This window comes from Amblyomma maculatum, chromosome 1, assembly GCF_055883805.1.
Source record: "Amblyomma maculatum isolate TAMU_Amacu chromosome 1, ASM5588380v1, whole genome shotgun sequence".
Taxonomy (NCBI): domain Eukaryota; kingdom Metazoa; phylum Arthropoda; class Arachnida; order Ixodida; family Ixodidae; genus Amblyomma; species Amblyomma maculatum.
In genome coordinates this window covers 429,992,544-430,018,621 of record NC_139344.1, presented here as the reverse complement: position 1 = coordinate 430,018,621, position 26,078 = coordinate 429,992,544, and the positions used below count along the sequence as shown (strand labels likewise).

Sequence of the window (26,078 nt, the reverse complement as noted above, 5' to 3'; positions counted from 1 at the left end):
CGCTGTAAACCCTGTTTTATGCGTAGATACAAAATCTGCTCTGTTAAGCAACACAATGAGAAACCCTAACTTTGCCCTACCTCTCCTGCAAACCTAATTACCAGCCACATCTTGTGCGTCAAATTTCCATGCTTTCCCGCATAGAAAACAGTACAAAAATAACCAATGGATATTCCCTATTTGCAAGGGAGGAGACGGCTACCGGACAGCCTAACGCGCTGCCCGAGGAGCCCGGGAGCATCGGGACACGCTTCTACCTGAGCTCGCGTCGGAGTCGGGAGCCACGGCTGCTGGGGGAGTCAGCCTTCAACAGCTCCAAGCCGGTCAAGCTCATCATTCACGGATTTGGCAGCAGCGGCAAGCGCTCGTGGGTGCGGCGCATGGTGGACGCCCTTCTTGCTGCTGTTAGTGTGCACGCCCTTCGGCTTCATGCTTACCTGCGCGCTCAAAGACGCACTCGCACTTGCGCTATTCAAGCTTTGAGCTAACGAGAGCAAGCCCCCCTCAGCTACAGTAGTGGGAACGGCAGCTTCTATTAGGACGGTATGCTTCGCCAGCACACAATTCCTTCGAAGGCACGATTTCTGCTGTAAGCACACAACCCGAAGACACAGGCGTCACGTCGGGACTGAGCAAAGAAATTGTTGCTGAAAAACTCTTATTATTCAACGCTGGCCAATTCTACGTCTATGTGGAAGCATTTTCTCAACTTTGTACCTAATATATTTGCGGATGAATCAAGGGATTCTCTCATTTGCCTCTTCTCGTCGCTCTGAAAGAACGCAAACGACAATTCAGTGAGGAATAATTTCTGTTTGGCAGGAAAGAGTGTCAAAAGACATTTCCCTTATATGAAGACTGATAGATCAATGGTCATGCCAAGGGCGAGCGTGGCACTCTTAGCCTCCTATACTGCGCGTGACCAATGAAACAGCCCACATTCAGAAGTTAGAGATTATCTTCGACGTCTTAAAGGCATTACTGTACACCGGCTTCATACAGCAGGCCCATTTGAGATTCACCTCCATCGGAAGCCGTATGCCTCGTCCCGAAATTCTTTTCCCCTTTGGGTAATGTAGCATAGGAATGTTCCACGAAGACATATTAGACGATTTTTCAAGGCGAACGAGTTGTACATGCTTTGTTCTCATAATGGCTACTGGTGGTGGGATGTTCAGTTGGGCGCCAAAAGTTCGCAATAAATTTATTCTTGTTTTGAGCATTCTCTTCCTCAATCCCTAACACACGTTCATTGTACAGGGTGACGTGAACGTGGTGGTGGTGGATTGGGAGAAAGGCGCCACGCTGCCCAACTACGTGCAGGCAGCTGCCAACACCCGCCTCGTGGGCCGCCAGGTGGCGCAGGCAGTGCGACGGCTCTTCCGCATGGGGGCGAGGCCAAGCGACGTCCACCTGGTGGGATTCTCCCTCGGCGCCCACGTGGCTGGTTTCGCAGGCGCCGAAATCAGGAATCTGTCGCGCATCACCGGTAAGTAGAAGACTACACGTGGTCATCTTCGCACTCCAGGACTTTTAGCCCATACAGAACGTTTTGTAGCGAGAGCTACCACAACGCAAACCACTTACCCTCTTCGCCGTGATCGCACTTTCGTCGTGGTCGCACCTTGTCTGTGGTCGCACTGACCTTCAGCTGATTCCTAGCAGCCACGAGAAGAAGAAGAGTTGGCAGGTGTTGCCAACGCGGGCCTCTGCTTGGATGGTAATATCTGTATCAGCCTACCAAGACCCTTGCTTTCACGTTATCCCTGGGCCTCGCAGGCATTTTCATACGGCTCGGTTAAAGCGGGGCTTTATATTGTCATGAAGACCGGGATTTGTGGGAAACGGCAACAGGGGCAGAGAAACATAGTCATGACAGGGGTTCATGGGAAACGGTAACGCAGAGACACAGGCTCAAGAGTCCACAGTCCTAGCTAGCCGAATTGCGCGAGAGGCTACAACTTCTTCGTCTTTCAAGCACTACTTCAAACCGCCAGGTGGTAATATGTTAGATGGTAGCTTACGCTATCGCGTCATCACGAAGGTGCCATTGAAACCAGAGAGAAAGAGGTGCCATTGTGGAGGGCTTCGGGCCACTGCGCAAGAGACGTTTTCGCTCCATCGCACTTTAGTGGTCAAAGGTGCCCCATATGGCTTAAGTGAAGCTGAAAGTACAGAGTAAACTACTATGTGCAAAAGCCATGTCTTCACTTTCAAACCGAACCTAAGCGTAGCCGTGCAGATGGCTCTCGAGCAACTCTAGGTTTAGACAGACGCTTATAAACATAATTTGCTAAGTTTATAGAACCTTTATGCATTTATTGCCGTGCACTCATCATATAATTTTATCTGTCAACTGTTCATGTGGAAATTTGACTGCCTATAGATAGACGACTCATTTTTATTGGAGAAAGGAAAAAAACACACAAGCATAGTATTGCCTGCGGCTTAGCAAAGTCTAGAAATTCCCTCTACGCGAAAGTAAACTTAGAGTACTACGATTTTGTACAGATTGTCTATAGACAAAGAAATAGGTCCAAAATTTGTAGCATAGTTTGCACTACGATAACGCGAAAAACGGCTCTTAGAAACGAGTCAGACACGCAGTGTTTATCTATCCCACCATGTCTACTCTTTATGAACGCTCTCTGTCTTCACCTATGAACATACTGACAATCCTTCATTCAAACATTCAGCATTGAAACAAATGGCTCGAGGTAAAAGGTGCGCATTACGAAGGTATTTTAAGGGCTGGAGAAACATGGCCACAAAATTAAAAAAAAAAAGTAACGTGAGAACCAAAATTTCGTTTTCTCTTTAAACTAATTAAAATATTCTACCGTGTTTTGTAATTGTGCTGGCGCCAATCCCTTACAAAAATGCATGTAGGGTTTCTATAGAAATTCGAAAGCGTTGTGTCAATACACGCTGTTGAAAGTCTGTCGATAATCAACAACATTTTGGATGATGCAGTGTTGACGTCTTGTTGAGCGCTTATGAAATAGTGGCCCATGTGTTTCTTAAGAGCGCTTTTGGAATTCGCGCAACTGAAATTCTGTTGATTTCAGGCTCAAATGCTTCAGAAACTCTGCAAGTGACGCTTTTTGATTTTCTGCTACCTTTCCACTCCTGAACAACAGAAAATAGTACACAACCATCGGTTTGCCAGGAGCAGACACGGGGTGATTTTCATTAATGCAAAAGTAGTACAGTACATCTCCTAGCTGCGATAAGTCACCACATTCTATGTTCTGCCCGACCAATCAACAATCCTGTCTGATCAGTGCTGGTTAATGATAAGCATAGTGAGGCATAAAAGGACAAAACAGATCTTGATCTTTTAAGCCCCATTATACTTACTCACTCATTAACCTACACTAAACTGACTAAATTGTTGATTGGTCGAGCAGAACATAGAATGTGTTGACTGACCGCAGCAAGGATGTGTGCTGTGCTATATTTGCATTAATGTAAACCACCTCGTGCCTGCTCCTGGCTAACCGTTGATCACGCAGCATTTTCTGTTAATCCGCAGCGGAAAGGGAACACAGAATAAAAAATGCGCGTTAATGAGAAAGAAAAAATATGCATCTTTGGTGAACCCATAACATGAGCTGGGTTGTTTATTTGCTTTATTTCAATTCATGTGCAAGGTATGACGCCAGGCTGTTCTTTGCGTAAAACGCTGATACGTCCGGGAACTCCTCGCATGTGATGCTGAAATAAACAATATAAATCATAATTAAGTTGCGGTATATACTAACCTAAAAATAAAGCAAAGGCATTTGTGCGCTGCTCCACGTCATAGCTCAAGAAATTTCTTGTCTAAAATGAGTTGTCACTGTCTTTCACTGCTTAGACGGCATCGACCGCCGCCTCCACAGCTCGGCAGCACTACCACATCGTTCATTTCTCCCTAATAAACAATATATGCTGCCGTCAAAGATCCCATTGTGAATATAAATAGCAAAGCGCAGGTCACAAGCATTACTACCCAGAAAACTTGAAGCAAAATTACCAACTATAGGCACTAAAATGAGTGGAAACAAAAACAAACACTGCAAAAATGGCGGAGCTGCACAGATTCAATAATCCACAATGTGTGACAGAGGCATATTATGATCTCGATAATGTGTCCGTCTCAGCGCGAGTAGCGTATCGAAAGAGTACAGCACTGTGCCGAACAATCCGTCAAAAACGGTCACCGGTTAAAAAAAAGAAAGAAAATGTCGCCATTCCAGCTGGCGTTCCATCGGCTCCAGCGTCCGCGTAGAGACAAGCCTCGTTCTCTCTCTCTCTCTCTCCCCCTCCTTTTTTTGCGACGAGGCTGGTTTGTCTGCTAGAAATATTTACATGCGGGCTTCACCTTGTAGCACACACAGTACAAGACTGGCACAAACACGAATAGGAAAAAGTAAAACACTCACCAAAGTGCAGACGCTCCCTCCGCCCGCGCCGGCTTTTCGCCTAGAATCCAAAACGCCTGGGACTGTTGAACTTCTTAAACACGTCCTCCTTGCGCAGAAGCTGCCGCCCAAGAGCGTAGTCCTCCGAAGACTTAAATTCGTACGTTCGCGCTCCACTTTGAACAAAACGATCTTCGTGATAATCACCAGCGAAAAACCTACATACGGTGCTTCGTTCACAGTGCAAGATGCGACCACGGTGGCGGGAAAACGCCAACTGAACTGGCACATCGCCGCACTCAGCGTACCCGCGTCTGCGTGCAAAGAAAACGGGGCGCAGAACAGCTTCGGTGAAAAGCCGCCACCCCCGCTGCGCGACTGCTGAAGCCAAGGTCATCTCCGTGAAAACAAACCACGGTGAAGGCAGAGAGCGGAGACCAAGCGGGAGCAACCCCTCCTCCCTCCCCCTTTTTTCCCCCCAGCCGACAGGAAGCGACCCTCGACCTCTCCGGACATGCTGGCGCCGTTCGCGGGGCACGGGGGAAGTGGGATGCGGACAGGGGCAAGGCGGCGGCCGAATGCTTCTTTGAAAAGAAGAGTCGCCGTTAGAAGACGCATGCAATCTTGTTTTTTTTTTTCTTTTTTTTTTTCATACGCGAATGTTTTTGCTATGCGTGTTAACTCTATAGTATGCGTGGGATCAATCCGTGATTATTAGAACCCCTCAATGTTTAAAGTGACTTCATTTTAGCATGGTGTCCACTAAGAAAGGAAGGAAAAGAAAAAAATAACAGTAAAATTCTCCAAAGACATACAGCGGTGGAGGATTCCAATACAGACTGCACCTCATTTTGCGGCAAAAAGCTACGGGCAAAAATACATATGCTTGGGCAGAATGTCAGACCCTGAAGCATATATATAGTGAACTTTGGAACTGGTTTAAAAAAGCTCTGTCCTGCCCTACATGGTAGGTTCAATCTAGGATCCTGTTTGTTAGCATGATGACTCACTGAACTTGTTTTATGATAAATATAAAATATGTCCTAACACTAAAGTTACCTTCTGCGACATACAGAAGCTGATCCATTACGGATTCTGATTGACATTCAACGATGTATTTGCATTATTAGTGGAGGCTTTGCCATCATGAAGTTTTTAGGGCATATTTTCACTGTGTTGCGAAGCTTGAGCTAAGTGTGCACCGTTAATATGTACTTTTATATAACATGAACGAGCGCGCAACTGCATGCTGCTCTTATATTTCCCTTTGCAGAATGTGGCCAATAGTTGATTACAAGTGAGACCAAAAATTCATAACGAAATTGTTACATCATGCTCTTATCATTTGTGCCTAAAACTACTTAAAAACATCGGTCAGCATGAACAGTACACGCTAATTGTTCGTGAACGTTGCAAACTGACAACAAAAAGCACATAGAAAAAATTGCACAAAAAGTCTATTGGGTAGAACACAATGAAAATTCTGTTGGCCCTGTAAAGATTGCATTCAGCTGGGGTTGAATGTCTATCGAAATTCAATAAATTCAAAAGGCGGTCAATAGTCCAACAATAGAGTTTCAAAACTCATTTTTGTAAGGGATGATTCGCAAAGTGCTGACGCGTCATAGAACGTAGATATGAGCATTATTTAAAAGTCTCGCTCACAGCGCTATATGTCACGGCTCCGCTTCCCTTGGACCAGGCTTACACCAATCTTGTCAACAAGAATTTTTTTTTATGATAAACTCCATCCTCAGGTGTTACTCGATGAAGGTAAAAGCAAAACCATTCCTTTATTTTTTATTTAATGACGCTGACTGGCTATGAAATCGGCCGCGCAAGCTCTTCTCTACTGAAACACTTGGAGGTCGTCTCGAAATATTTCGCTGACATTTCGCCACTTAAATGACGGGTCCAAAGCTTAGCTGATAAATTTCGTCATTCGCCTAGTTCAATTTGAATATATAGTGCACATCAGCCTAAAGGACTCCACGCATTCATTTTCTAGGACTTGCATATTTTCAGTGTTTGTGAGCTGGCTCGTCTACGTTTTGTACACTACATGCGATCTTCTTCGGGAATATTACGGAGGCGAATATTAGCCTTATGCAATCTGTAACGCACTATGAAATATGAGAGCAGACGCGTTTCTGCGCCCCATACGAGCTGAAATACGTTGCCCGCTGTGGGAAATAATCCCACAGTTTCGCGTGAATAGGCAGTAGCCTTTATCTCTCTAGGTATTACTGCAAGTTGCGTAGATTTTATTTCTCGTAATAACGCTGTGAAATTGTCTCCGCGCACACTTATTCCAGACGACATATAGCGTATACTTGCGTAGCAATCAGTACAACGATTTCCAGAGAGCAAGACAGCCTTGCTCGTCTAGGCAAGACAATTAGCTATGCCTGTTTAGGATCAACTCATGGCTGCAAGGCTTTAATAGTTTCGCTTTTCTGTGGACGCAGCTGAGTGCGACTGATTGCAGTCGAGGTTCCAGCTTCCCTAGTCTGCAAATAACCTCGCATACTGAGATCAGTCTGTAAGTTCAACATCTCCAGATGAAGGCGTGGTGCCGACGAGCGTCGATGTAGAAAATTTTCATGTCAGCACCGCATACCTGCTGCAATGCATTGCCCAGTAATACCAACCGTTACGCAATGTCATGCATGCAGTCAAAACGAACGCAAAAGGGTATCCTTTCAACAATTTTGTAATGGCATGGTAGCCTTTGCGATACATTGTGCCTTTTTCGAAGTAGATTTACCTAACCGATTTTTCAGAGCTTCAGTTCTTACTGCTCACGTCCCTACAATTCTTGTCTGCCCATCAGAAGGGCTCAAGATAGCGCCTGGCTATCCACGTGATCAATTGCTCCTCGGGACCGCCAAACAAAACAAGCAGATAGCGCGTCACCTTATTGATTTAGGTGCGACGTCATCATTGGTGCTCCCATCACGCGCACGCGGCCGCCGGGCTAGCAGTTACACCTTAAGCTGTGTTTGCTATATGTATTGTTGTATATATGTTTTTGGTTCTAGTTTGTGGCCATTTGCCGCCAGAGGCGCAAGAATTAGCTTGTGTATATATAAGCAGCTGCATGTTAGAGTAAAGGGGAGTTGATCGGTTGGTTTATTGTCAGTCCGCGTTCATCTGCGGCACACGCCGCTACAATATATGCCAGCCGGAGGGATGTCAAGAATGGAACACTTAGAACCACCATTATCTTCAAACCTGTGGCCCACATGTTTAGCGCAGAGAGTTCGGAGTGGGGAGAAATGATTTGGCGCAGAATAGAGCGCAGAATTATTCGAGTTAAGAGCAACCGTGTGCAAAGGATTGTCACCGACTGCCTTTGATCCTTAAGACCGTAATGGGGGCACCTTTCGGACCCGTGTTTAGATTGGAGAATTATTAATCAGATAAATAAATACGACAGGATCAGCGGCACCTTAAAGAAGGGATACCTCTTTATAACCGAGTAGTTTGAATCCTGTGCGATACATGACGCTATTGAGGGACTCCTCCTCTGGCTCAAACGCTTTGCGCGATGGCCGTGGTATCTAGAACTTGGGGTCTAAGTGCGTTGACGTTATACCGCTGCCGCCGAGCAGTGTCGGACGACCCTGAACACGAATACTTAACGAAAATGCTTTACGAGTGGATCTAGGAGCCGAAAATGAGGAGCCGCGTGTTGCTCGACTAGGAACATATCTACCCTGGACTTGGTATTGTCCAGGTTTCCTAATCACACGGACATAAAAGTGGGCAAAATTTGCTTCATTGCAAAGCACTACAGTGACCACCGCACTTTGTTTACGCTGGTTAAGTGTGCATACGAAATAGAAGAGGAAGAAGTGGCCCACTGTACTGAGTAAAGTGTGAACAGCCCTAGTGTGTGTTAATCTTAATTTAACACATTTTGGCAGCATCGCCAGTATTGATCGAGCTAACGCTCCTGATGCTACATCTTTGGTGGGCGAGCTCTTTCTTTCTTCTTCCAGCGTCGTTGAGAAATGGATCCATTTCTGCGCGCTACCACGGACCACTGCTTACGTGGCACTCCTAGCGCAGGCGCTCATGGAAGGTTGAGTCTTTCACGTTGCTTCCTTTCTGCAAAGCAATAAGCTTCCATGCGAAGAAACGCAACGAGCACACCTACCGCTCCTACAAAGAGCGGTGTCGTGAACGCCCTACACACACAGCTCAGACTTATTCCGCAGTTAGAAGCGGTGCGTGAACTGTTTTTACGTATGTTGATCGAGTATCAGTACTCGCTGCTGTTGCCGTCTCGCAAGAGCCATCGAAAAAACAGCGCGTAATTTTTTTTTTTCACGGTGATGGGGCAACTTGAAAAGACTCCAATGAAAAAGCTCACATTTTTGTTATAATTAGTGCGCAGACGTCATTTTAAAGTCATCTCTTCTTACTTTATTTTACGTTGAAGGACGTCCTGGACGCCACCTCATTACGACATTCGAATTTTGACCGACCAAGATATTGAAGTAAAACTTGTTGCTGGGCTAGTTGGTTCATGACCGTACGGGAGAAAGTAAGCGCAAAGGAGAAGAACACAAGACAGGAGACGGGACAACCAATCGCAGAGCGGCTGATGGGATGGAGTCATTTTTTTGTTGTAATGAAATTGTTATATTATTTCATGTCATGAGATTTCTATCACTTCTTGGGCCGTGAACTTCAGATTTTAAACGTTCGATCTCAAGAGAAATAACTAACCACCGAACGGTGCCATCTTAGAGAAGTCTATATGACATCATCGCCGTTTTCATTTCAGGGCTGGACCCGGCGGCGCCCCTTTTCGAAGGCTATGACCACGCAGCGCGTTTGGACCCTACGGATGCGACGCTGGTTGACGTGATCCACTCTAACGGAGACAGTTTTCTACGTGGCGGCTTGGGCGCCTTCGAGCCCCTTGGACACGTCGACTATTATCCAAATGGCGGCAAGGCACAGCTGGGCTGCAATAGTGTCTTCGTCGGTGCCTTAAGTGATATTTTTTGTAAGTATAATCACTCGCCTGCCTGGTTATTTCTTATTATGGAGACGTTTTATAAATACAAATATGCACAGAAACAAACAGGCACCTTCCAATTTCCATATACCTGCTTCAATCAAGCAGCCAACCTGTATAATCATTGTAACTTATTATTCTACTATCCAAACTGAATAACTAACGCTTACAGTCTAGCCTGAAATGTAGGCAGGATGACCACAAGGGTTTACAATTAAAACTAACAGATTCTATTTCTTGTTTGCTTTGAGTGTCTATTTGGCACCGAACATGTATATATAACAAAAATAGAACAAGGCAGCACTTGCTAGTAATTGAAGTATCGTTTGATTTCTGTGTGTATTCTTAACTCTGCTAACCTCTAGTCAGTACAATTACGAATTCCTATATTTATGACAAAATCATATATTTTGGTATTTGTTGGCGGTAGCAATTACTTGGTAGTGCATCTATAATAATGTGTAATTACAAAATGTTTTTTTTTCTGGAGAATATTTAAAGAAGTATTTCTTCTTTGCGGATTTTATTATGCTCCCTGCTTGTCAGGTTGCCAGAATTTTACTCCTTTTTATGGCTAGTTAACTTCGTAGATGGTACGCAGATTTTTGTTTAGTTTAGACGAGGGACTGTGAATATTAAAACAAAAACATTATCAGTTTTGTACCATTGCCGCATATGCGTAAAAATGGAACAGCTATGCCTGACACTAATATAGTAGAACGTTTAGCTAGTTGATCAGACGTGATGAAACGCGCAGTAAAATAGATGACAAAACATAGGAGAGGCACACAGACACATGCATTTATATATATATATATATATATATATATATATATATATATATATATATATATATATATATATATATATATATATATATATATATATATATATATACAGAAATCTACAATCGACCCGTTGTTTTTCCTTCCGCGGCATCCATGTAAGCAATCCAAGGCATCTATTCGCGGAAGCGCGTAGACATTCTTCTTTGTAATCTTATTCGGATGTAGATAGTCGACGCAAAAGCGCCAACTGTTGCTCTTTCTAACGAGCACGACAGGAGATACCCAGGGGATGTTCGAAGGGTCGATGATATCGTTTGCCAACATCTTGTTGACCTTCTGCTGGATGACTTGGCGCTCAGGAAGGGACACGTGATAAGGCCTCCGATGTATAAGTCTTGCATGGCCGTTGTCAATGCGGTGAGTGACAACTGATGTTTGGCCCAGAGAGCGGATGGCAAAGTCAAATATGTCGTTGAAGGACAACAAAAGGTTGTGCAGGTCCTGAGTGTGTTCTTGGCTGAGGTCGGAGGCAATCATCGCGCAAATAGGGTCGGTAATTGTGGTGGGGAATACGGGTACTTTAAGGGCGCTTGAAGGTGGGCCGGGTGTGAGTACACAAATGGTGCAGTCTGTGAGCGGGGACAAGGTGGCAAGAGATATTCCTTCAGGGAGAACTTGGGGCGACGGACTGAAGTTCAGGATAGGGAGGTAGGTACTATTCTGGGTAACGCGGACGATGAAGTGAGGAAGAACGACTTTTCCGTCGAGAAAGACCTCGGTGATGGGGCAAGCAACATAGTCACCGTCAGGCACAGACGGGAAAGGTGACAGAGGTAGGTAAACAGCCGAATCAGGAGGCAGGCGAGCAAACTCATTGGAAGGAACGAAGGCGGGATGTAGATCGAGTATGTTCTGAGCAGACAGGTAGGCCCAAACGAAGGCCGCTGAAACAGTGATAAGGGCAGAGTAGGCCGTTAAAAAGTCAAGACCGAGGGTCACATTGTGAGGGCACTGGTTGAGGACGGTGAACAAAACAGGAATGTGATTACCGGCTAGGGGGACTCGGGCAGAGCATAGGCTAGGGACGGCCGCAGTACTGCCATCGGCAACACGAACGGTGGGCGAAGCGGCGGGGTCTATACTTTTTTGAGGCGGCGGTAAAAAGATGAATTCATGGTGGAGACTTGGGTGCCAGTGTCAGTAATGGCAGAGACAGGAACACCATCCATGAACAGGGAGACGAGGTTACAGGGCAAAGAAATGGGCAGTAGAAGATTTCCAGGTCGGGGTACCAATGCAGCGTCATCTCCGGGAGCTGCATTAGCTAATCTCCCATAAAGCGGGCAGCGGAGGACGGCGAGAAACTACGGCGAGTAAGAGGTGAACGGGAACGGCGGACTGGTGGGGAAGGAGAGCGACTGGACACAGGAGGAGGCGGAGGCAGACTAGTCTCGGTGCGGGGCGCTTCATAACGAGGCGAAAAACGGCGGGGGCCGTAGTGGGAGTAGCGGTCAACATAAGGAAAAGGTCGAGGTGGGGAAGACCAGCGGCTGCGGCAGTGGCGAGAGATATGGCCAATACGCGACCATGTGAAACAGATTGGCCGATCATCAGGGGGGCGCCACTCATCAGGATTGCGTTATCGGTAACATGACGTGTAGGTGTTGCGGGGCGTAGCAAAACGACCATGGGAGGAAGGGGGCTCGAACTCGGGTGTTCCAGGGGACACCCAATTTAGCAACCTCTTGACGGACGACGGCTTGAATAAGAGATATGGTCGCTATGTTGCTATCCGCGATGGGTGGGTTGGGTGCAGCCGGCGCGAGCGCTTCGAATTCACGACGCACGATGCGAGTAACGTTTTCAGCGTTTTAAGGCTGCCTTAGCGTTGCAGATCCTCGCACGTGGAGCCTGGAAACGGTGTTGGGGAGCCGGTCGAAGCGATGCGCAATGCGTCGGTGTTCGGCCTGCTCGAAGCGTCGACAAACCTGTAGAACGGAGTCAACCGTAGAACAGTCCTGACAGAGCAGAAGATTAAAGGCATCGTAGGCTATGATTTTGAGGATGTGCCATAGGTTATCAGCTTCCGTCATGTCTTTATTAACCTTTCGGCACAGGGCCAAAACGTCTTGGATCTAGGTGACACAAGGGTCGGTTGATGTCTGGGCCTAAGTGGCGAGGCTCCTCTTGGCGGCGATCTGACGGGCAACAGGCTTTCCGAACAGGCGTCAGAGTTTTTCTTTGCAAACATCTCAGGAAGGAATATCTGCTTCGTGTGTTTCTAACCACACTCATGCCGTGCCAGTGAGGTAGAAGACAGCATTGGCCATCATCAGCATGGCGCCTCACCTGTAGTGCTGGCTAACACGCTCATAAAGCGAGAGCCAGTCCTCGACATCCACCTCATCGTTATCGCAGAATGGGCTAGGGTCACTAGGATGGGCCACGGCGAAAGTAGGAGTTGCAGAGGTAGATGGAGCCGCGTCGGTTGTCATCATGACGGTTCCGAGGTGACGGCCGCTGCGGATGTCCAGCGTCAGATCGTGTCGAACCCGCGACCTCCACCAAGATGCTACGGGGATGTATTTAATGTAACTTGCACTGCGAAGGGCGAAACTCGGCGCAACGTCTTCAAGGGCCGTGCAGCACCCACACTCTCAGCGTCCTCTTCTGGAACACTTCGTCGTACACGCGTTCTTCCTCGGTCGGTTTCTTCGTCTGTGAACGCACCCACTTCACCGGTCACTCGTTTCCCGGTATATATATATATATATATATATATATATATATATATATATATATATATATATACAGGGTGTTACATGGAAGACTATAGGTAATTTTAAAAAATGGGCTTTCAGAAGTAAAATTGTTTTTGTAGCACGCAGTTATCAAGGGCCTGGGCGGGTTCTGTAAAACGGGTTAGATGTACTCTTCAGTGAAATAATTAACTAAAATTTGTTATTTAACTTTTTCAGTATTGCAACTGGATGCATGATTGTAATTTGGAAATTGTAGAGAATCATGAGTCAACCCGATATTCATCGTTAGAATTACGAAAACTTTATAGTGCGGAAAACTGCAGCGCTCATAAACTGAGCTCTCCAGACGCGCGCAACGGACCTCGCGCGGCAGCTGAGCGCCGCAAAGGCACGGCCCCGCGTTGACGTCAATCACAGTTGTACAAATCACAGGCCAGCCGCGCGTTATCTTGGGCCGAGCAGCGGCGAGCCACTTTTCTTTCGAACCATAGATAAAGCACGGCGCGCGTGCAGTGTGTACAACTGTAAGTGACGTCAACACGGGGGTGCGACTTTGCGGCGCTCAGTGCCGCGCCAAGCCCGTTGCGTGCGTCTGCAGAGCTACATTTCTGAGCGCTGCAGTTATCCGCACAATAAAGACCTCATATAACTAACGATGGATGTCGGGTTGACTTATGATTCTCTACAATTTTCAAATTACAATCATGCACTCAATCGCAATACTTAAAAAGGTTATTAACGAATTTTAGTTAATTATTCCACTGAAGAGCACATATAACCCGTTTTATAGAACCCGCCCAGACCCTTGGTAACTTCGCGCAGCAAAAATAATTTTACCTCTGAAAGTTAATTTTTCAAAATTACTTAGTCTTGCTTGTAACACCCTGTATATATATATATATATATATATATATATATATATATATATATATATATATATATATATATATATATATATATATATATATATATATATATATATATTGGTTTTGTTTTTGTTTTTGTGGGGTTTAATATCCCAAAACGACCAAGGCTATGAGAGACGCCGTAGTGGAGCACTCCAGAAATTTCGACCACCTATGGTTCTTTAACGTGCACTGACAGCGCACAGTACACGGACGCCACTCCGTTTCGCCTCCATCGAAACCCTGTGTTCAAACAGAGCCCACATTCTTGGCTACGCAGGCATCTTTCGCTTCCTGATTGTGCTTCTGTGTAATGGTAGTACCAGCTTTATTGACATTGCTATTAGAGCTTATTTTGGTCTGTCTTGGTAGGATTGTGTGTGAACTTACATTTTGTGGCGCGTAGTTTGGCGTGCTTAGGATTTCAAGCAGTTTGTTAAGGATTTATACTTCGTGTATTATTCACGAATGCTTTCTCATTTACATATGTATGTTTAAACTTTATTCGCAACCTTGTAGATATCTATTTATACCCTTCTCAGTCAACCGGCACATTGCTAGGTAGACCCACTGCTGTGGCCAAATGACTGTGGCCTTCTGTCGAGAGTTCAACCCCACCGTTTACGACGCATTTTATGTATGCGAAATGCACTCACTTCCCTTGTCTCAAGATTTAAGACAACGCTGAAGATCTATTTGTTTAAAATATTCCCAAGCCCTCCACTACGGCGACAATCACACTGTATATTCTTCCAGAATTTAAATCGTTAAAATATCAAGTCAATCTGACATTTTCTTATAAGTTTATGTTTTAGGTTCTCCTCTATGTGACTGCCGCAGTTTGCGACTGTATCAGTAAAAAGGTATCACTGTTCAAAATCATGAAAAGGCTTATTAGAACTTGTGCTGATTACTGCATACTTTTAAGTTGTTCACAGCGAACAAGCTATCACACACGTATAATGGTAGCAAATAACAGTGCTGATAAAATGAAAATACGCCAGAAACTATGGCCTTCGGCCAGTCAACTGCCAATTGTGTTCCGTACAGGGGGCCACTGGCAGAGCCTGTGTCACCACAGACGCGCTCTGCAACTCTTCACGGAGTCGGCAAATCCGCAATGTCCGTTCCCTGCTTTCAATTGCGCAAACTACGAGAGCTTCCTGCGCGGTGACTGCTTCCCTTGCGAGCGGCCTACTGACTGCAGCTACATGGGATACTTTGCAGACCGCTCCAAGGCACGTGGTCGAATGTTCCTCATGACGCGCCAGGAGCCGCCCTTCTGTGGTCAGTAACAAATTTTCACTCTAAACGCAAATGTAACCGCAAAATATTTTACCTTGTAACTTGAAAGAGAAGTGATAGCCACCTCGCTGTCTTGAACACGTGCTGTCGAGGAAAGCCGCAAGAGAGAAGTGCATTGGTTAAAATGAAGTGGAGGCCGCATGGCTCAGCTCTTATTCGAATAAACTTACCTATTGGAGCCGTCCCAAGAGCCCCATAGGTCAACGAATGCCACGGAGTCATTGTCATCTATGGGGCTATGCCACAATACCAGTCTGCCATTTTCTTTTTTGTCGACGACAATCACGGTTATCCTCCACCTCCTGTAACAGTGCAATCAACAAAAGAAAACACTGAACATAGAACGGGACGAAAGAGACGAAAAGGAAAAGCGGCAGAGAGGAGTAAAAAATGTAAACAACTTTTTATCTTTCCAGAAAGCTGTGACCCTAAATATGCTACTTAGAAGATATGAGAAAGAAAGCCTTAATAATTTCAAAGCGGCTAATTTGGTATATCTGAATCATTGTTGCTGCAGTGGTATGTACATCAAAGTCCGCAGATTTCTACTGCGTCGAACACTCCTTAATAACGACATAGCTGAGCTCATACTGGTTAACCCAGACTATGTCCTGACTAAGGGATTTTCTGAAGTGTCACCAAACGGCAATCGATCTAGCAAAAAGTAATTTCCAAGCCTGGATTGTAGGGTGCACTTTTAGTCGAAAGCTTTTGAAATGCATGCGAGAGCGCTAAAAATGATGATTGGAGCGCCGATTTCTGCTTTCTTGGGCATTCGTTTAAACATAGCCTTTGATCGCATAGCAAAAAACAGCTTATAAAGTTTGTTCTGTGGTCGTATGCACTGAGATAATCAATTGGTGCGTTTTGAACAATAAAAACCTACAAGCCTCCGGACAAAACTGTGAATATTTCATTTATATCGCGCAATGTTGCGATATGAGAATGATTTCAGTTCATTACGAATTTCTCGTTAAAAAATGCGCTTGTCCAGAATGTTTAGTTATGGCCATAAACCGTATACACTAGATTTCACTTTTTTAAATCTCGGCCTAGCAGAGCGTAGTGGCATGTCTATTGATTTTAAGTGTTTGGCAAACACTTGGCTGGTCTTCCGTGTTAAAGATTTCTCGTCGTTCCAGCACAGACGGGCTTGACTAACCCTCTACCCCGTAATTCTTCCAGTGGAGCGCGAAAGCGTGGTCGCTACGTACCATTCACTGTTCATGCAATGGAATATTTCTAGACGCTACATGGCTATCACTATGCTTCATGGCTACAGTGTTACGGCGTCAAGCAACGGAGACCTCTACCTTCTCATCGCGCTTCTTTACTGACGCTGTTAACAGAGTGATGCAGTAATTAAGGCATACGATGGTACTCTCAAAACCGATCTCTATCTCACAGTTTTTGTCTGAAAAAATAGCATTGCCTCGATTCTGAAAATCATGATTACTCTTTACGGCCAGCGATTCTGGGCAGATTTCTTTAGTCTATTTGTCCATTTAAATCCTGGGAGAATTCAGACCCTTCATTCCGGCTCTTTGAAGTCCGAAGTAACGAGGTTTAATGCAAAAGACAGAATAACTGAAATCGCTTTCATCAAACCGTTTTTCCCGTAGCAAGCGGTTGCTAAATTACTGCATTTTTTGTTTGTTTCAGCAAGCCAGTACAAGCTACTTGTGAATAGTTCCGCAGGCCAGGAACCTTCTTGGGGCAAGATCGAGCTTGAACTTTTCGCCGAGTCGGGCGCCAACGAGACATTCAGCATAACAACGTGAGTGAACAGTGAAGCATGGCATTGTAAAGCATATTAGCTAAAAAATATTTTAACTAAAGGTAATCTTCACAGTTGTTTCCACACCGGAATATAATACTTTCACAACACGGCACCTTCTGACCTTTCAACGGGTTTAGTATTCAATAACATAAGGTGCCATTTTAAGCCTTACCTTATAGAAAACCTTTTCCTGCTAATTCTTGCCGCCTAATTAACATCGCTGAGTTTAAGTAACAAACTAATACAACAGCTCCAAGTCCGCCGTTATGCAGAACGGTGGCGCTGGCGAACACTCTTAAGGATAGGTCATCCGCAACAAAAATACCTGAGAATGTACAAGAGTAAACAACTGCCGCCGTGTCTCAGTAATGAAGCAACGTAAGCAAAATTCAAAGGTCGTAGTTTTGGACCCACCAGTGGCAAGTTCTTGTTTCTTCTGCTTTCTTTCGTCAGTTACCTCCACGTTAAATTGCAAGTTTAAGTTCATGAACAGAAACGTAACGTTCTCCTGTGCTTTCGTTAAAGCCAGTAACCGTTGGCTCCTTTGTTGTGTGTCTCATGACGAAGCGCCTCATCTTCCCTGCAGTTGTTTGGTTTCCACCGAGAAGGATGGCAGTAACAGCCCCTTTCCTTTCCCTCGCAAACAAACCATATAAAGACGTTTAAAAATTTGCTAAGCACTGGTCTAGTCACCAAACGTGTCTGAAATACACAGGCTATCGCTTCAACCGCCAAGCGGTGCCTATAAGCTTCTCTCAAGAATTTAATCGAAGCTTACACAGCTTACGTGTTCGAAAAGGCATCGGCGTCGCCGTTGCCGCAACCGGCCAGTCGTCGTAACCGTCGTTGTACCCTAGCTTTGAGTAAAACGTGGCGGCAAAAATATTCATGTGATTTGTTGTCATACTTGTTACGCAACCGTTCCTTGTGCTGCGTTCGGGATGATGTCATAGCGTTTTGAGTCGCATTTAGCAGATATCTGCCATTTAAATTGCAAATTACTTTCCTATAGAAATTCTAACTGACGACTATATGTACCTTTAATTGCATGATGCTCATTGTAAATATGTGTTTATCGAGTAGTAAGACAGATACTGCTCATTCCTTTCCGGTAAATCCAAATTAAGCTAAATGAATAAAAAGATCGCGGTATGGAAAGGCGGGTTTAAAGGCGTTATCGCTTATATTCTTATGACGAAGTTTAAACGTCCTCCTAATTTTTTTATGAAGATCATGTAAAATGTCCGTGGAATGTTTGCGCAGACTAATGTCTTTGTTTCCTAACACTGATATAAGCCTCTGTGATGCCAGTATTATGAATTAATAAACTGAACCCAAACTTTAGGTATAAAAACGCACATCCTTTTCCGAATAAATCCTGTAACCTGGATCTAACGTTTACCCAGTGATCAAAAATTTAAGAAGTAATTAATGAAACTTGTATGGTAAAGGCCTGAAGTTTGTAGTGTTTTTGGAAAAAAAAAACATGCTTACTCTTTTTCACGTTAAATCGTATCTACCAATTTCCTCTATCTCTGAAATAAAATCCGAACTTATTGAAGCCTAAGTATCACGACTATATGACAGCTACTACTCGGCTCTGATGTTGTCAATCAGTGCGTACACGTTATCTTAAGTGCGAACGTAGGTTGCCGCCGCTCGCCTATACTGGCTCGTGTGCTTCGCGCATATCGTGACACGGAAAAACGAAGAGTGAGAAAAAAAGTACGTACTTAGGAAGAGAGTTGTTGAGGTAGACATCTGATCTGCTTGTCGCGCCGTTTTGATGCCTGAAAGCGAAATTGCAATTGCAAAGCCGCATTCACCTAAGCGATAAGAAAACCGACCCGAAACGAGCCCGGTGGAAAGCGAGCTGGCGAAATGGCTTGATTCATCATCATCATCAGCCTGATTATACCCACTGCAGGGCGAAGGCCTCTCCCATATTTCTCCACTTAACCCGGCTCTGTGCTAGCTGCATCCACTTGACCCCTGCGAACTTCTGAATCTCATCCGCCCACCTAACTTTCTGCCGCCCCCTGCTACGCTTTCATTCCCTTGGAATCCAGTTTGTTAACCTCAGCGACCATCGGTTATCCTCTCTTCGCAATACATGTCCTGCCCATGTCCATTTCTTCTTCTTAATTTCTACTAGAATGTCGGTAACTTGAGTTATTTCTCTGACCCACTCGGCACGCTTTCTATCTCTTAATGTTACTCCTACCATTTTTCGTTCCATAGCCCTCTGGGTTGTCCTCAACTTATGTAGAACTCTCTTGGTTAGCCTCCGCGTTTCAGCCCCATAGGTGAGTACAGGCAAGATGCAACTGTTGTATAGTTTCCTCTTGAGCGATACCGGTAAGCTGCTAGTCAGAATCTGCGAGTGCTTGCCAAATGCGCTGCACCCAAATCGTATTCTTCTTGTTATTTCCTGGTTGGAATGGCTTGATTACGGCAGTTATTACTCTACTTCTGATGAGTGTATAAAAAAGGGGGCATGATGCTCTCCGTCCCGGAGACTATGTATGGTCATGGCCGGAGGAGATCGTTTTCAGTCACAAGGTGGTCAAAGCTCTTTTTCGAACGACACCTCAAACGTCTGTCTAGCTTTTTAAAAGGCCTTTTGCTGCAATGGAGCACAGATTTTATCTGCAACAATGTGGACAATCAACAGTAAAGAGAACATGGGGAATAGCAAAGCAAACAGCTTATTCTAAGGAGGTGACTCTTAAGTTCCAAATGCGTGCCTACCAGTATTGCAACAGTGAGCAGCTCTGATAAATGATCTAAAACCTTCTGTTGTTCTCCACAGTGACTCACAAGAGCTACGAGGCGGTCAAGCCGAAAAAGTCCTCGTCGCAGCCCACCCTGCTGTTGTCAATATAACAAGGGTAGTGATAAAATACACCAAATATCGAGGATGGATCTACGGAGGAAAAGACTCCTGGTTCATAGACAAGGTGGCCGTCCTTGACAGCTTTGGTTACACGTAAGTACTTCCGTGTGGCTCTATTACTATAACGGGAAGGGGGCGCTTACTTTGCTGATGTTGTTATTGGCGTGGTGTAACAGGAAAAGTAAGCGTGCACTTGCTGGCTTACGATTGACAATGCCTTCCGCTCGCAGGATGCTCAGATTGGCAGAATTATATTTTGGTCATGCCTGTTACTTACCGAATAAGTATAAATTTTGAAGTTAAGCCCCGCCGGCTATTTTTGAGTGAAAACGTGATGACAATGTACACTTGAACCATGCCCTAGGGAACATAGATAAGGCAGGATTTAACAGTCACAAAGATTTTCCCCTGCTTAGACCAAAAATCCAGCGATAACTCAGCAATGGTATTTACTTGGGGACTGCACTCGTCGAAACATTTCCAACGGCATATGACGTCTCGTTGCAGAGTAAAGATCAATTTTTAACCACAGTTTACTAATTACCGGAGGCTAACACTTGCAATGAGTCACGTGAAGTCATATAGGATGTAAGCTGATACATCTCTACGTCTTTATGCTGTAGCCTAACCTTCAATTGCAATCACAAATACCTAATTAGTGTAATAATTACGATGCTTGTTAGTAAAATGGGATATTTTACATGCTTTCATAAACGGCGAGGAAGTAATGTGGCCTTGCACCAGTTCATCATAGCACACTATACGCAGCGAGACTTGCCGCTTGGCCGGCTAATTGTCAGTTTGATTTCAAGGTTCTTCAAGGTTATCCGGACATACCAAAACGGTCCTTGGTTTTGTACCCGGCGTAGCAGAGCAAACACTCTTAAGGGGTCACACTAATAATGGCCGTAGTGTCCTATTTACCCATGCAACTTTAAACATGGTATATAGAAAGCCTGAATCCTGATGCTCTGCATGAAGCCGTAATTTATGTATATCTCCTGAACGTATCTGACAGTGTTTCATTATTCTTTCTTAAATTCGCATTGAATCTATTTTATGTGTTTCTGTTAATCATAGCCTCCTCTAAATCTTATTTCACTACTTGTGATAATTCTTTCTAAATACCCAGAAATTCAGACATTTCTTGGGAATATGCTTTTCATCGTTATTTCCTCACATTTTATATAACTCCATGACAGCAATAAATATATACGCAGATCTTTCTTCGGCTGAAAAAAAAATTATTTTACTGATTGTGAACGCAGAACAAATATCAGCAGCAAAATGTTGCAAGGCATCAAAAGCTTAAGCAAATCGCATCAAAAAGTGCCTTTGAGAACCATATACAGTCGATGCTGGATATAATGAGGTCGGGGGATATATCTTTTGTTCAATATATAAAACAAAGCCTAGAGATGAGCTCCTCTGCAAAAAAGAAGCACCAATACGGTGTACCCTAGCTAGCGGCCCGCTAGCTGAAGCGATGTGCTTGCTGCACGCCAGCGTACTGACAGCCCACCACTTGCGTCAGGCGTGGAGATCCGTGCGCCAATCGTGACCTCGCGCCGTGCACCAAAATGAGGGGCCACTCTCAGGCGCCGTTCCATGAACGTGAGCTCGTGTTCTAAATATTTGGTAGAGCTATATCGGAGCATCGAATATCACGCTACTCCCATCTAGCGCCCAGCGCCCCGTGGAGCATGTGCCATTCGGGTTGGGGTTCACATTAAAGTTGCTGCGGTTAGTGCTTTGGGAGGCGCTCCCGTTCGCGATAAGAGGTGAAATTCTGTTACTGGCACAATCTAATTCGTTGCAATAACTTAGTTAAAATAGGGCACAGTTGATTTCGCCGCCTTCTTCAGCAGTGAAGCAGGCCAAGCGACAACCGCCACAGGCCTATTGTCAGATTGGCTGGCTTCACCGCACGACCAGCTATGCATTCAACTCTGCATTTCCGCATGACGCTAGTGTCGCATTGAAAAACGCCCGTGAGAAAGGATCCCACTGTAAAACGGACTCAACATTCACTTAAGCAAGCGGTTTTAGAGCGTTAATCGGCCCTACCAAGAGGTGCCCGTGGTTGCGAAGCTTACCACGCTCTGCGCGCGAAAAATGATCGTAAGTGCGCCATTGGGAGGCCGCAGTGGCGCGCACGCAGTTTGATATGGCGAATCCTTCGCTGAGAATGAGTTCGATAAACACGAACACAACTCCTATACTTTTGCGCAGAATATTGCAGGGCATATTCTGTGAGCTCGGTGAGTAATTATTCCATATATCCATGATGGACTATTAAATAATACTCTTGACTCAGAGTTAAAAGGCATCCCGATAATCGGGACATGAAGAGAAAAAAAAAAAGAGCGTTGAGCGCAGTTTAGTGCTAATATCAGACGTTTTTCTTGTGCCGGAGACATCTAGGGCTTCTGACTTCACGTTATTAGGACAGTGTTACATGTGGCGTTGTCCAAAAACTCCGGCTTTGGCATTATCCTCGTTGTGAGCAATAAATTATAAGCATGCCTCTGGCAGGTGGTAGTTGGCCGGTAGCATGGCCAAGCTCTGATTGATCATGAAGTTTTCTGACGTCCCGAGACCGCATGGCGTGGTTAAAGTTACATCTGCGAACTCCTTTAAGCTCCTTTGAGATGGGAAATGAACCAGTGACTCTTATTCGGCTTCAGACACTCTACCCTAGACTACGCCCTCTCTAGTACAGTTTGCTTAAAGACAAATTTATAGCTATGCAAATCGTCATGCGTGTAATCTTGGACTGGAATTTGTATAATAATGAGTATTTAAGAAGCAACAAAGACATAATTAAGTAATTACTGATCAATTCAGTAGCAAAGTGCATATGGACGAAGAAAGGAGCTGCAGGTAGGAAGCGGCAGACGCGTCATTTACGCATTCGCTTCATAACCATAAATGCGGAGAATATGCATCCGCCAGTGCTTTTCAGGCACTTTTAAGGACCGCCTAAGCTAATTGTGAGAGGAACATAAAAAACGCGCAATGAAATTTCTTCTCTTATAGGACTTCAGAAAATGTACATAGGCACATTACTTTATTGTCCAATCTCTCACTGTCTTAGGCAGCCACCAGCAGTCTTATTAGGAGTTACTCCCAAACAAGGGCTATGGTAACTGCGTTTTTTCTCCATGAAGTAGATGATATATGCTATATGGTATATGGTATAGCAAACCTTATAGTTGTAGGTTGTTAAGCAGTCAAGCGCAGTATACGGCTTTTATATGTTATATGCAAACAATTACTCACTCTGCCGTAATTGAGTGGAGATGTAAACTTTAAATGGTTGCGGGCATAGCACGCTATCGCAGGTTAGCACATTGCGTGCACATTGTTTCCTGTGGCTTATAAGTCGGTAAACGATCAATTTACCCGAGACGGTTACTACCTCTGCTTTAATCAGCCTCCATTTCTCACCGCATAAACAGATGTGACGGTGACGGCAATGAAATGTAGAATGGTATAGAAGCGTACGCAGCCGCAATGCGACAGCGTACGCATTGCGGTAAGAATGTGGGGCAGCGTCTTCGAGTGCTCTCTGAGCGTGCATATAATCACCTGGCAAAGTGTGCTGGTCCATGAGCCGGTGGCACAGGACAGTGAAAGAATTGTTGCATGTGCGTGAAATCATTTCGAATTGTGGCCGCCTCGACCGTCGATGTCGTGCGCTGGTTTATGTGCGTTGATGCCTAGCACCCTAGAGCCATTATGGGAACGGCACGGAAGCATTACAGCACGGAGAACCGTCCCGTTAAATCTCGTTCAAGGCCCGAACGATTCGACTACTGGATGAAAAGAAATAAGTGCCTGGATGGCGGTAAATCGGTGCTGTGATGAAGAGGGATGAAGAGGGGGCCCTGATGTTGGCTCTCAGCTTTTGGTAAAATCGATTCAAGATTGCAGACAACGAGAGCTCAAATTATTACATTGCATGATTAAAGTTAAATATTCCGCAGTATATGACACACATTTTTATTATAAAGTTCCAAGATATTTCACCTACTGCTATATACTCTCTACTCGCATGCAGCAGTGGTGAAATCACTAATAAGCCATAACTCCGGAAGAAATAGACCTAGGCAGGAATTTTCTGTGCTGGGCAGAGCACCCTATAGAAAGGCATGATCAGGTAAGTACTTAGCCTTGCTCGAGATTAAAAGACGATCATTCGAACCTATCCTTTTCGCAGAGTTTCGTACTGCGGCCTACGCACCCGACTCACAGACGGCCGGCCTCTCAAGCTTCGCGTGCGGCCCGAAGACTGTAAACTGCCCCCGCCGCAACGCGTGGCTCGCCTGGTGTGGCAGGTCCTCAGTGATCCAGTTGTCGGAAGCCAGCCGAGGCCACCTAGGCTGGTGTGGACCCTGAGGCTAGAAGAAGACGAGATCGCCTCATCGGTGGTGGCTGGGAGCCCTCTCAGTGCGCATCCGCCAGCAGCCCTAACGCCGCCCAGGAATCCCTGAGCTTGGGCTGGGCTCCGTATTTTCATGTTGTGCACATCCGCTGCAGAGGACAGCACTCGACTCAGGGTAGGTTCATGTTCAAACACCCTGAGTGGAATCCGCCGATATGTTATAAATGTGCCTCCGAAACGTGGGATTACAGGAATATAATTTACTGAATAAAAAAACTGGGAATATACTTTAAGAAAATTAAACCACTGAGGAATTTTCGTCCCTTCGAGCCAAGGCCACAGCACAGGCCTGAGATGTGCAGTTTTGTAATGGCGTTACAAAATGAAAGGGCATTGTGATCCCAAGCACGTAGATGGCGAGATAACTGGAGGATGAGTGCTTTCTGATGGGTGCATGAATCGGTTTAATAGTCAGATGCAATTATTGCATTGTAAATAAATGGTAAGGCACTTCTTTTTATACCCAGATATCACGTGAGGTCTCAGAAAGCATAACGTGAACCTCTTATCACTGTAGTGTCGGCGTTTCACAAAACAACTGGAATGTGGTTTTATATAGTAGGAATCATAAAACATTAGTACGCATATTCGCTAAGGCATTGGTAACGCTTATCTTGTTATGACGGGCTTCACGTGATAGTGCTGCTATTAGCTTTGTTTTGAGGTCTACCTGTGAGGTTTTTAAGCATTACCATTAAAACGTTTTCGTAAAATCTCGCCATCCGAAAAGACATTTTGCGAGTTGCATCGACCGACAAGATGGAAGCTGTACTATTATTATTTTAGACGTTGTTAAGTAGTGCCACAGTGCAACTTCCCGCGTATGATCCGGATGCTCAAAGACAAGTTGACAGCCGCGGTATTCATCACGCTATCCTTACTCGCGGATTCGCATCATGAGGCTTCTCTTTGGTGTCAATTTAAGTTTCCTCTATCAATATTGCCCATCAAAGAATTAGTGGTAAGAGGGAAAGTAGAGAAATACCGAATCTCTCTGCTGAAAAATATTCAGCTTTACCTAATGCAGATAACCCTAATGAAGACTCAATGAAAGATAATTTTAGAGAAAATATTACTGTATGTGCAATGTATTTTGTAATAGGGTAGCTAGGCAGGACACCGGTAATATATGTGAGGAGACAAGAGATGTGAATAAGAACCACCAAAGCAAGAAAGACTGCAAACAAACAAGCAGGATGGAGATAGCAGAGCTAACAAATAAACAAAGTTTCCGGCATTATAAAGCAGAATACGGAGGAAACTCAACATGCTCCAAAGAACAGCTGTAGCATAAAAACGATCAATGGGGAACTAGGCACACGCAAACATCAGATGTATGCGCTGAGAGAGAAGGCGGGCAATTACGTTACCAATTTAGATAAGACAGCCGAAATAGACGAATTCTACAGTGATCTACCCCATAACCAAGGCAGTCAGAACGGTAATGATAGCAGCGGTGCAAGGAAATGAAACGTTATACCGGTAACGAAGTAAAGAATTAAAGTAAACAATGAGTGAGGAAGAATAAAAAGTAAGAACTCAGCTAAAGAGTATCATGTAAGTAAAGATTTGTTGAAAGACAGTCGAGAGGAGATTGTATTAAAACTGGCCACCATGCATACGCAATGACTGTTAACCTCGGGATTGCTGGAACCTTGTAATAACGATAATAAGATCGTAATCCTTAGAAAAAGACTAAATAAGGGCTTTAAAAATTACATACTTATCAGCTTACTATCCGCTATGTGCAAGGAATT

The 26,078-nt window shown here is 44.8% G+C and overlaps 1 protein-coding gene across 1 annotated transcript in view; it reads left to right on the top strand.

The window, feature by feature from the left end:
- LOC146209367 (pancreatic lipase-related protein 2-like) overlaps nt 1-24,370 on the top strand; it is a 38,672-nt gene extending 14,302 nt beyond the window's left edge. Inside the window, exons 3-9 of the mRNA XM_084580148.1 lie at nt 188-404; nt 1,261-1,489; nt 9,202-9,426; nt 14,944-15,180; nt 16,861-16,975; nt 19,791-19,967; nt 24,097-24,370. Coding sequence (XP_084436274.1) covers nt 188-404; nt 1,261-1,489; nt 9,202-9,426; nt 14,944-15,180; nt 16,861-16,975; nt 19,791-19,967; nt 24,097-24,370 — 1,474 coding nt within the window. The remainder of the gene's footprint in view (nt 1-187; nt 405-1,260; nt 1,490-9,201; nt 9,427-14,943; nt 15,181-16,860; nt 16,976-19,790; nt 19,968-24,096) is intronic.
- Nucleotides 24,371-26,078: the final 1,708 nt, after the last annotated feature.